Source organism: Setaria italica, chromosome V (genome assembly GCF_000263155.2).
Source record: "Setaria italica strain Yugu1 chromosome V, Setaria_italica_v2.0, whole genome shotgun sequence".
Lineage (NCBI taxonomy): Eukaryota > Viridiplantae > Streptophyta > Magnoliopsida > Poales > Poaceae > Setaria > Setaria italica.
This window is the reverse complement of record NC_028454.1, coordinates 474,965-487,383: the sequence shown is the minus strand read 5'-3', so window position 1 is coordinate 487,383 and position 12,419 is coordinate 474,965. Positions and strand designations below refer to the sequence as shown.

At 49.9% G+C, this 12,419-nt stretch overlaps 1 protein-coding gene across 1 annotated transcript; it reads left to right on the top strand.

Annotated features, from left to right (window-relative positions):
- The first annotated feature begins 7,891 nt into the window (after positions 1-7,891).
- Positions 7,892-12,068, top strand: LOC101762180. The gene is made up of 3 exons (XM_004967332.3): positions 7,892-9,686; positions 10,236-10,461; positions 11,641-12,068. The coding sequence occupies exons 1-3, from the start codon at positions 7,896-7,898 to the stop codon at positions 11,913-11,915; spliced, it is 2,292 nt and encodes a 763-aa protein (XP_004967389.2). The 5' UTR covers positions 7,892-7,895; the 3' UTR covers positions 11,916-12,068.
- Positions 12,069-12,419: the final 351 nt, after the last annotated feature.

The window sequence follows — 12,419 nt, the reverse complement described above, 5'->3', positions numbered from 1 at the left end:
GGAAATTTTGGAGTGAATTCGTCTTGTACACGTGCTGGTAAGTGGTTCGTATTCGGGGTCCCGCCATCGCCGAACAAGTTTCATAACCCGGTGATCTCATCCCACCCAAAACGAATCCATCGATCCGGATCCGCCGCGACAAAGATGTCTCATGGCCTCCCCACGGCGGCGCCGGTCAGCTTCTCCTGTTCCCACGGGCAGAAGGAGAAGCGGCCTCCTTCTACCGCCGACGATGACATCGGGAGCAGCCGCAGCATAGAGGAGTTGTACAAGCAGGCGGCGAGCCGGCTGCCGCTGGCCGAGATGCCGGAGCTGGAGTCGTGCGTCTACGCGGGCGGCAACTGCCTGGGCCTCGCCGACCCCGTCTCCAACATCATCCTCAACGCTGTCGGCCTGCTGCTCCAGCAGGCGAAGCTCCCGTACTACTCGTGGACCAAGCTGATGGGGATCACGGGCTTCAAGTTCAAGGGCTGCCAAAGCCGAGCACCCCGCGCCCGCCGTCCTGGCGCGGATCATGGCGGCGCAGTACCCCTCCGACGCGCTCGCCGCCGTCCTGGCCAAGCTGCGGCGTCCACTCACCACCCACGACGTCTGGGAAATCAGGGACCTTCTGGCACGCCAATGGCCGCCGCCGGTCAGCATGGAGTTCTCCTACCGCCCCAACGGCACCACCTGCGCTCGACGCGACGATGGCGCGCTCCTGCTGTCGACCTACATTGGGGAAGAACGCGACTTCGTCGCCACAATCTTGATCGAACGCACAAGGCATCATCATCAGCTCAGCTTCATCTCCAACCTGACGTTCGACAACAGCTCGGACATGGAGACCAAGCTTTCCGGCTGCCTCCAGTGGGCGGCGGCGCTCCAGGCGGCGGTGCACGTGGACTACGACGCCTCCCCGTGCGAGCACGTCGTGTCGCTGAAGCTGTGCCTGCTCGACGCCATCCACGCCATGTACATCAAGGCGCTCGCCGTAATGCCCAGGAGCCCCCGGCTCCTCCGCGCCGTCCTCGTCGCCGGGCACTGCTACGGCCCCATGGACCCCGTGTCCAACATCATCGCCAACGCCGCCTTCCCTCCGGTACAGGGCGCCGGCGAGCTGCCAGACGGCGTCCTCAACACCGGGCCCATGTCCCGCGTGGCGTCGCGTTCCCTCGACGGCCTTGTCGCCATGCTGCGGCAACCTGTCGGAGCACGAGGCCCTGAACTACCTCGGACTGCGATCTCGGATCTTTCTTTCTTTATTGGCGCCGTTTCTTCATCCCACAACCCACACCAAACCCGGCCAAAGCAGAAACCCCGATCCCAAAATCAATCCACCCGTCGGCCCCATGTCGTCTCCTTCCACGGAATCGGAATGCCTCCCCGGTGGCGGCAGCTTGTCGCGCTTCCACGGCGAGGAGTGCAAGCGGCCTCCCGTCGACGAGGCCACGATCACGGGCTCCAACGAGATCAAGAGGAGGTTCATCGACGGCTTCTACACGGAGGCGGCGCGGCGTCTGCCCCTCAAGGAGGTGCCGGGGCTGGACGGCTGCCTCTGCGCCGGCGGGCTCTGCGTGGGCCTCGCCGACCCCGTCGCCAACATCATCCTCAACGCCGTCGGCCTGCTCCTCCACGACCAGCAGGAGCAGTTGGAGCTCCCGTCGCCGGAGAGGAAGTTCAGGGTGCGCAGGGGCGGCGAGGGGTGGGGGGACATCGCCTACCGATCCCTCGACGGCCTCCGCGGCTTCATGCCCGCCTACTTCCGCTACCTCGGCTGCGCCCAGGGCAGCCGCTACCTCTACGTCGCCTCCCAAAACCTCCCCCTCGCCATCGCCCTCGTCCGCCACGACCGCTTCTCTTCCCGAAGGCGGCGGCGGCGTCTGCTCCCCGACAGCGGCAACCTCAGCGACGCCCTCCGGGTCGCCGCGGTCCAGGCGAAGCACCCCGCGCCCGGCGTCGTGGCGCGGCTCATGACGGCGCAGTACCCCTCCGGCCTGCTCGCTCCCGTCGTGGCCAAGCTGCAGGGGACGGAGTCGCTCACCGCCGGCGATGTGTCGGCGATCATGGACCTCCTGGCCCGCCAGTGGCCGCCTGCCCCGCCGACGGTGAGCATGGAGTTCTGGTGCGGGCCGAACAGCACCACCTGTACCCGCGGCGACGAGCGGCGAAGATGGCACGCTGCGACGAGCGGCGACGATGGCACGCTGATGATCTCGACCTGCACCGGCGACGGCCGTCCTGCCACAGTCTCGATACCACCACCGACAACCACACAAGATCACCAACAACAGCTCGGGTGCATCTTCGACCTCACGTTCCACGGCGCAGACATGGAGGACAACCTGTCCGGCTGCCTCCGGGAGGCGGCGGCCGTCACGGCACCACAACGGGCTGCGCCGCCGGTGGACTACGACGCCTCCACGTGCACGCACGTACTGTCCCCGAAGCAGTGCCTGCTCGACGCCATCTACGCCCACTACATCAGGGCGCTCGCCGCGCTGCCGTCCTGCAGCCCACGGCTCCTCCGCGCCCACATCGCCGGCGGGCACTGCTACGGCCCCATGGATCCCGTGTCCAACATCATCGTCAACACCATCTGGTACGACAAGGCCTTCCCGCTTATTACCTTCAATTACCAAACGGCATCCTCGACACCAGACCCGTGACCCGATTGGCGTACCGTTCCCTCGCGGGTCTCGTTGAGATGGCGTCTCTCACCTGCAGCAGCTCGAGGCACGAGGCCATGGATTTCATAACTCCTTGGACTGTGACCTCTCGAGATCATCATCACATCTCGTCTCTCACATCACACAAGAAACCTATGCCGTAGGTTGCCGAGCATCCCCAGCACGCCGTGTTGGGATCATTCCTCGCGTCCCTGACGACCGAGAACCTGGGTCGCCTGTGCTGTGTGCTGCCTGTTGCTGCTGCTGGTGACGGCAGGATCATCTTTGATGCCCATTGGGAGCAACTAAACGCGATCCTTGGTGAGCAATCTCCAGAATCAGTCTCTTCTGTCAGAGCGTAATGAGATGATGGAGGCTCGGCCCTGCCTGTCACTTTCTGGGTCGATGCGTGTGTCCAAGAAGAAGTTGGACTTCCAGCACAAAAGCAGCTAACCCTTTGCTTTTGCAGCAAGCTCGCGGTGGCAGCGTTAAGGTTCTTGACTACAGTTGCCAAGAGTGCGCACCATGCGTCTGTAGGAAGTAAAATGGATCAGATATGTGATGGTGTCATCATGTCCAACCTGCTGTTACGGGATGAAGATGAAAAGCTGTTTCAGGAAAATTGGAAAGAGTTTGTCAAGCGTGACTCTCGGAATGGGCTGTTGCTAATGCACCAAGATGGGCTGCATGCCAGCTATTGGAGAGCCTTAAGGTGAATTACAATCAGAGGGTGTTTGCATGGGCGAAGACATGTTATGGTAAGATTACGATGGAATATAAAAATGACCCGACAAACCACTGGAAGGAAGCTATTGCTGCAATTTATGTTGCTATTGCTGTCGTTGGCGATCTTGGCACAAATGCCGGTTTTCTTTGTGACATTGAGCTTATGCTTGACTACACCAGTTGCCAGTCACAGAAAATTCTGAAATCAACCGTCCTGTGGTTCTTAAAGGAGTTCAATGATCAAATACCCAAACAAAATGCACAGGTCCTGCTTCAAAAGGCGGTGAAGTTCCTAGCACACGAATCCCATGTTGTTCGATCCTATGCTGCGGTCTTTACGAATCCCAGCACCCCTCTGTGTGTTTGAAGGTATGCTCCTCCCAGTGTTGTTCAGAATTTTGTCCGAGGACATATCAGATCTCCTTCCATATGGTTTGTTGATATTTTCACAACTCATTGACCTATGCCAACCTCCCCTCTCCCATGAGTACATGAACCTATTTGATTCGCTTCTCAGCAGTGCCACTTGGGAGCAACCAGCCTGCGCCCATGCCTGTTCTTGTTTGCTTCGAGCATTCCTTTGTAAAATAAAAAATGATCATGATAAATTGAAAATTGTCTTACAGAAGTTCTGTACTCTGGTTTTGAATGTTAGCACCACATATACTTCATTTGCCATGCTTAGCTTACTAGTGGAACAAGCTGGTTCAGACTTTCTAAGGCTTCACATTAGCGACACATGGGGTGTTCTGTTCCCTCGGCTTTGGGTTCTGCGGCAGAGCAGGTAGGAAGTGAAGTTTGCAAAGTCCCTTATTGTCGCTGTGTCCTTATTTGTCACCAAATACGGAAGTCAAGAATTTGTTGAGTCCATCCAAGAAATTGACAGAAGAGCGGAGCGGTATTTCACAACATTTCTTGAGAATTTTTGGATCCACTATCTTGATTCGATTGAAGGGGCTCGTGAATCTAAACTGGCAGCAGTTGGTTCAACAAAGTTGATTTGTGAAACTAACTTTCTGAAGGAAGACCCCCATTCTTGGGGCAAGTTACTTAATAGTACAGTACCACTGTTGTAGAAAATGAATCAAGGGGTAGTACAAGTGATGGATGATGTCTCAGTTGTACGTCTTCAATATGCTGGGAACAGTGAATATGATCCGCTGAAAATTAAAGATCCAAAAGAGTATTTCATCACATCGGTGGCTGCATTTTCGAACTAGTACCCTGGAAAAATTGCTCCTATTATTAATGAGCATTTGAATACACTGAACAGAAGCTTTTTGATTAAACTTTCTGCAGACTACAAAGCCAATATTTCATAGGTAAACAACTTCTGAGTTTATTTTCTTGAGTGCTAGTAGATACATTCAATCGATAGTTGTTTCTAGGCTATGAACCAAGACTCCATGTTATGTGGTTGAAAAGGGAAGTTAGCAAGTTTGGCACTCAATCAACATCATGTTAGTTGTGGTTTTCAAATTGCATTCTGTTGAGTATAGTTAACCTGTCATTAAGCACCAGAATTTCTAACATCATTTCTTGTTGTTGGCAGATATGAGTTGAAAATCCAGATGCTCTAGCTTGTGATCGGCTTCTAGGCTCATTTTCTGTAAGGTGGTCATGCATGATTAATCAAGTGTTTATTTGCTGGGTACCAAGTGCTTAAATATGCGACATTGAATTGATGTGTTTATACATGGACAATATGGTTGAGGCAAGGTTTAGGGACTGAATTGCTGATTGATTTTTCAGGTGGATGGTTTCTTTTATTATTATGACCACTGCATTATAATGTTTCATGCTCAGTTTTAAACTAAATTTTAGACGGTAGCAGTTTAGTGGCTGAGAAATGTGAATTTTTGCAAGACTCATTATTAGATGAAGAGTACAAGTGACGCACTAGCTGATCGAACTGTTTATGTATAGGCAATGTGGTTGTTTACAAAAATTTTATTTATGTTCTTGTATCTTAGTTTGGGAGTACTATTATTTATATGAACTTTTCTAGCTCTTGTTTGAGGCTAGATATGATATATGTCAGCTTTGAGCTCCAATTTCGATCTTATGTCATGGTATGGCTAGGAGGGAGGGGAGCACCTCTATTTATAGGTGCTCATGATCATTGTGGTGTTGCCATGTGGCAGCTTCCATACTCTTCCATACAAAATATCCTAACTCTAGAATCCTCCTCATCCTTATCTAGTTCCTTATATTTCTACCATACTAAAATATCTAGTTTTAGAGTATTCTACACTTTATCATGAAGCATGACAACTATGGCTCATGCATTCTCTCCTATTTTCTAGAACCTTCTTACCTTGCCATGATCTTATCCTTATAAATGACAAAGTTAGTCTCTTGAGATCTTCACAATCTTTTAGAATATTCCATGTATGCATTACATATTTCAACATTAGCCATGAACCATGTCTGTTAAGTTAGTAAGGTGAGGCAAGACTTTTTCATAGATAGCAATTGAACTATAATAATCCTAATCTACAAACATAATACTACCCTTAAAAATTCAGAAGGGAAAGGAGGGCAGGTGATTATAAATATGAAGCTTTCACATGTGTATCAAACCATCCTTCCAATCCAAGTAAATACAGGACAGAAGTAAATACAGGACAACACAGATATGAATCCACAAGTCAGCCAGGATGAAAATCACGGAGAGATATAGTGCATTGGCTACTTTCCTTCAATCCTTCCCCGATGTCAAATTATTTTATACCCTTACCAATCCAACATATTCAAATGTGCATATCACAAGGAGTCTGCCTCAAAATGGGCATTGAATAACATCCAAAAAAAAATTGATAGTAGGAACACTTGTTATTGCAAGGACCACAAACATAAAACATGATAGTTAAACGTATAATGTCAACATTAAAAGGACCACATACATAGAACATGACATTTAAAAAATATAATATCACCATTAAAACTAGAATAGCAGAGTGCTTGATACATACAGGTACACAGAGAATCAGTGTTTACAAAGCAACAGAATACTTATTCTTGGTCATCACCTACGTCTTCTCGTAGAACCAAACTTTTGTGCTATAATCTTTTCATGCCTTAGCTTCTCGTCCTCCAAACGCAATACTAGTCTTTCACCTTGTCCTCTTTCTCACCTCTTCACTTTCTAGAGATGAAACCCCCATACACAAACAATGTCTGATGCCCATAAGCATACATCCGCACCAAAGCCTTTCTTCTCTCATGTCGAATGTGTCTTATATCCAGCTGAGTTCCTTGCAATGAAGTATGTCTCAATTTTGCCTGTCTTCTTGTTAACCTCCACTCCAGCTCCAATCAATGCCAGCGCATAACCCAAACCTATCTCTAGAATTAAATACTTCTGATCAGAATTCACAAATTGGAACAAAGCACCATAACGAATGCCAGCCACCAGAGGAAATCTGTTTGCTAGTAATTTTTTCATAAGGATAACATCAGTTTTGTCAACCATGAAAAAAATATTTGATCTTCAGACTTCCAACAGAACCACGAGGATCAAGGCTACCACGCGAATATGGAATCCCGTGATTCTTCACGATTGTGAGAACGATGGGTATGTTATCATGGCTATGATATAAGGAAGATGAGAGCTCGTACCCACATTTCAGCTGAGTTATGGCCTCGTACCTTTGAATCATATCAAGCACATGAAACTTTGCAGTAGCATATCCACCAACCATTCCAGCTTGTAGCTAGCGAGCCTAATCTACAGCTACGACAACTGAGTAAACACCGCAATAGCCTGAAAGAAATGAACGAACATGTTAGGAAATAAAAGGAAAAAAAAAAGAAAACAACGTTGCATATGTATAGAAAAAAGAAAAGGGGCAGCAATGAACATATGTGTCTGTCCTTGATTGATCATAGACCTTGAACTCTAGTTAAATATTGTTGATGATGGATTCTGTTATCTTTCATGATTGACAAGTGGGGTCATTTTTGGTGAAACATTCACAATTAGGCTACTTGATATAGTTTTAGGAGTTTCGAATTTTGAAGAGGATAATAGGATTTTTGCTTGCCATGTAACAACAGTTGCAACACTTGGATTCAGGCAGATCTATTAGAAGGTTCGGTTGCGGTGGATATACTGTCTTGCAGCCTGGACAACGCCTGACCTCCCATGGTGGTGTGTGGGCCCGATGGTCGATAGGGCTCAGCCTCCTGCGGGGGCACGACAAACGGCAGGCTGGTGTGGAGAGAGGGAGAAGGAGAGGAGAGGACGGAGAAGGGTGGTGAGGTCCACGTGGGTAAAATTATCTTTTCACAGGGTATTTAACGGTTCAAGGATGAAAAATCGAACATAGTATCGTACAAAGAATGAAAGTTGAACTCGATGTTAAATAGAAAACGAAAAAACGAAAATTTTTTAAGGATCAAGAAAGAAATTATTAATTTTTCTAGTGTCAAATAGGGAATTCTTTGCGGAACCTACTGGATAGATAGATAGATAGGAAAATCCCCCGAAATCAAGAGCGAGTTCCGGCGATCCCCAATATGGCAGCCCCCTGCAATTTCGCCCTCATCGCCGTCGAATCCTCCCGATCCGCCCCGGGGATGGGGAGCTTCTCCTGTTTCCACCACGGCGACATGGAGAGGCGGTCTACCCTCGACGAAGGCGCGCTCAAAAAGTGGTTCGAGAACAGCCGCGCGCGGATCGACGAGTTCTACGATGAGGCGGCGCGCCGGCTGCCCCTCAAGGAGATGCCGGAGCTGGACGGCTGCATCTACGCGGGCGGCCTCTGCTTCGGCCTCGCAGACCCCGTCACCAACATCATCCTCAACGCCGTCGGCCTGCTGCTCCACGACCAACAAGGGGAGCACCCGCCCCCACATGGGAGGGTCCGCGTGTACGAGGGGTGGCGGGATGTCGTCTGGCGATCCATCGACGGCATCGCCGCCTTCATGAATGCCTACTTCCGCTACCTCAGCACTGACCAGGCCAAGCGCTACCTCTACCTGGCATCCCAAGACCTCACCCTCGCCATCAAGCTCGTCCACCACGACAGATTCGCGCAAGGATCCTCGAATCAACGGCGACCTTTGCTCCCAGACGGCGGCAAACTCAAGGCAGCCCTCAGGTTTGCCGCGCTCAAAGCGCAGCACCCGGCGCCCGACGTCCTGGCGGGGCTCATGACGGCGGAGTACCCCCGTGACACGCTCGCCCCTGTCCTGTTCAAGCTTGGAAATCAGCAAGGTGGAAAGGAGCAGCTCACCACGGACGACGTCTTGGAAATCAGGGACCTTCTGGCACACCAATGGCCGCCAACTCCGCAGCCAGCCAACATAGATTTCTGGTGCCGTCCAAATGGCCGCACTTGTACCCGCCGCGGCGACGATGGCGTGCTTGTGATCTCAAACTCCCTCGGGGAGGACCTTGTCGCCCAAACCTCTATCGTGACAACCCGCGATTACTTCCAGACTCAGCAGCAAAACTACATCTCCGACTTGGTATTCTGCTGTGAGGACATGGAGACCAAGCTATCCAGATGTCTCGAGGCATCAGCACTCGCAGCTTCTGCCATGGCAACAGAGGTGAACTATGATGTCCCCCCATGCGAGCACATAATATCCGTGAAGATGTGCCTGCTCGACACCATCCACGCCTTGTACATCAAGGCACTTGCCACACTGCCCAGCAAGCCCAGCCTCCTCCGTGCTCTCCTTGTCGCTGGACATTGCTACGGCCTCATGGACCCCGTGTCCAACATTATCCTCAACTCATTCTGGTACGATGTGGCCTTCCCACTTGCACGGGGTGTTGAAGTTGATTTACCTCAAGGCATCCTCGACACCAGACCCATGGCCCGCTTGGAGTCCCGTTCCCTCGATGGACTTGTGGCCATGGTGCAGGGCACCTTCGGGTCGAAACACCGTGCTTTGGAGTTCCTTAGCTCTTTGGACTGTGACTTAACTAGATCATCATATCTTGGTCGTCCCATCATAAAGATAGCACGCAATGTCTCTTTTGCTGCTGTGGCCGAGATTGCCAAACACCCCCAGCACACTGCGTTTGGATCATTCCTCATGTCCCTGTCGCCAGAGAAGATCGGCCACCTTCACTCCTTGATCTCAGCTGCTCATTGGGACCAGCTAATCAGAGTCCTCAGCAATGAAATGTACAGTGTATGGCCTGTGTCAGTGCTAAAGGAGGAGGATTCCTCTCTCGTTTCTCCATTTGTGTCAGCGCGGATTTCTGGAAAGAGGTTGGCGTTCATAAGGAATCTGGACTTTGTTCACACCGAGCTGAATAAAGTGCTACGCAAATACTGCAATCAGCATCCTTGGGTACATAACAACCAAAAACATTACCTCTCTTTTGCTCCGACTTCATGTCTATATTGGCATTGTGCCTTTGTGCTTTGTGATTGCTTAGTACCTTTGTCGAGTAGTGCTTTCTGCTGGTTTAGTATTACTAGCTAACTGGCTATACCTTTGTGATCATTGGTTACCTTTTAGTGCTAGTGCTTTATGATATCTGTTAGTATATGGTGTCCTTTTTTAATTTGAGGAATGGGGTGGTGATGGGTCTAGAATTGGATGATCCCTCGAACCAAACACTGTCAGTTATTTCCGATGTACTGGTTTTCTGCTCCGATGTATGATTACACTATAGGCCACCAGCAAGTTATATGTCATTTCCGAGCCTATGTTGATGTTTTTACAACATATAATTGTGCTTCCCTGTCATAATTGATGTGTTACATTCTCTATTTGAACACTGAGTGGTTATTGCTAGTCATCCATGTTGACACTCGACTTGACCTTATGTATGAATTAAGTTCCCTGCTTCCACCAGGCTGCTGAAATATTTAAGAATATTCATGCTTACTGCAGGAACCAAGTTACCAGCTTGACATTATCTGTGGAGTGACAGCATCCAGTTCTCCATTTCACCCAAATTTCTATCATGCCAACTTTTTGGCGACTATAAATGATGCTATTGGATCATCCCATGAGCGCACACTCTTCTTCGCTGAATTCTGGGTGTCACCTTCTCGTGAAGATGTTCAATCGAAGCCATCTAGCTGCTGCCCTATATATGATTACAGTGCATGCATTGGTGAGCCCTTGTTCCTACAACTAATCAACCTTATTGCAGTAACGGTTTTCTTAACATGGCGCGCATTACTATGGGAAAAGAAAGAGCATGGTGAACACCCACTTGGGTAATGATCGCATGGATTAGGAAGCGTTAGCCCTGGGCATGGTTATTTTGGTTTCTTAGGTTTGGGTTTTTAAGTGGACAAATATTTCAGTTTACGGAATCTGTTCACCGAAGTTGTCGCCAGAAACACAGGAACCTCACACTTCGGATTCGGTTTATTTTGGTGAGGTGTTTTGGTTTATTTTGGTGAGGTGTTTGGTTTTCCACTGAACAAGCAGCAGATGCTAAGGAATATTGAGAATAAAATTCACGTTAAAAAAATATTGAGAATAAAATGAATAAAAGACGCAGATGAAGAAGTTTAGAGAGGGAACTGAAGAAGACACAAGCTCATCATGAAGGCTTGTGCGCATGCCTTAGGCTACAAGGAAGACACAAGGTCAGCACAGAGGCCTGTGCGCACGCCTTTGGCTGCCTTGCATTCCCGCTCTCTGAACCTGTGAGCTGGCCACAGTAGCCCTAACACCCACGTCAGGCTAGCACACTGGTAGCGGCCGCCCGCTCGCCGCTCAGTATGGCTGCCCACGTCCATGGAGGCTCATGCACTCACCATGGCCGCCTGCATCCGTGGAAGCAAATGCACTCATCACGGCACTAGCCCATGCTCATGTCTGGTTGGACTGGGGAGTGGGGATAGGATAGCGACGCCCTGTCGGATTAGTTCTGGGCTCTTGAAACTGCACGAGGGGAATAGGCTGTTGGCCAGGAGGGGCTGCCTGCGAATTATGTTTGGTGATTTCAGTGCTTTGGTTTCTGGGACCTATCACCACACTTAACACCAAGCAGCCAGCAAGTTCACCACCACACTGAACACGGACCACCGAAACAACTGCAAATTTTAGTGTGGCGCGGTTAGTTTGCTGCAGTGTGTTTTTACCCAGGCCTAGGAACCATAACTGCCATGGCGTAACAGTGAGGAAACTCCTTGTTAGATGAAATAACCTAAATATTCTGAAGAGAGAAGGAGAGCTAGCTACTGGTTCTGTAGTTGCTGATTCTTTTTCTCCATATGAATCTTTTTGGCACTAGAATCCCCAATTTCTGACGTCTTCCTATTTTTGGCTTTGAAAACAGGTCGTTGCTCCTTTTGTGAGGACGAAGGAAACAAGATTTTGCATCCACCCTCTGGTCATTCCCGTGATTTTAATGGCTCCATCAATTTATACCGCTCCGCTGTGAGGGCATATAAGGATGTTTTGAAAGGCTTGCTGGTGTCAGACTTTATTTATTTTGATCCTGGCAGAGATGTTGAGCTTGCTAAGATTATTCATGACTATGAAGATAACAATATTCCTGAGATGCTGGATACCAAACCATCTTTAGTGTGTGAGCGCCCTCGGTTTATTTAGTTTTACATCTTGAGTGTTTCTTCTCGCTTGGAGAAAGATATTTACTATTGATGTGTATCAGCTATCACCTCTCCTTAGCTGTAGAATTATATGCAACTGACGTCCTGAATGTTTAAGTAGCAAAATATGGCCAATTGTTACTGCTATTTTCTGGGAACCAATTCAGGCACCCAGACTACGCGTTGGGTCTCTTCTTCCTCGCATCCTCCTCATCCGCCGCCGCCACAGTCGCCGTCCCCTCTCCCAACGGCGACCACCTCCCCCGAGATGGAATGTCGCATCATCAAGGAGGCGATCCTGGACCACCTCCTCGCCGCCCCGCCCACCGTCCAGGTCGAGATCTCCGAAGCCCTGGCCACCATCGCCGCCTCCGATTTCTCCGAAGCTTTATATGGAAAAGCATGAGGCGTTGGTTAAGGGATACTTGAAGCTGGAGAAGCTGGAAGAGTCCGTTGAGGCTGTGGTGGGCCTTCTCAGGGCGCAAAGAGCCTCGCCATCCTGTGA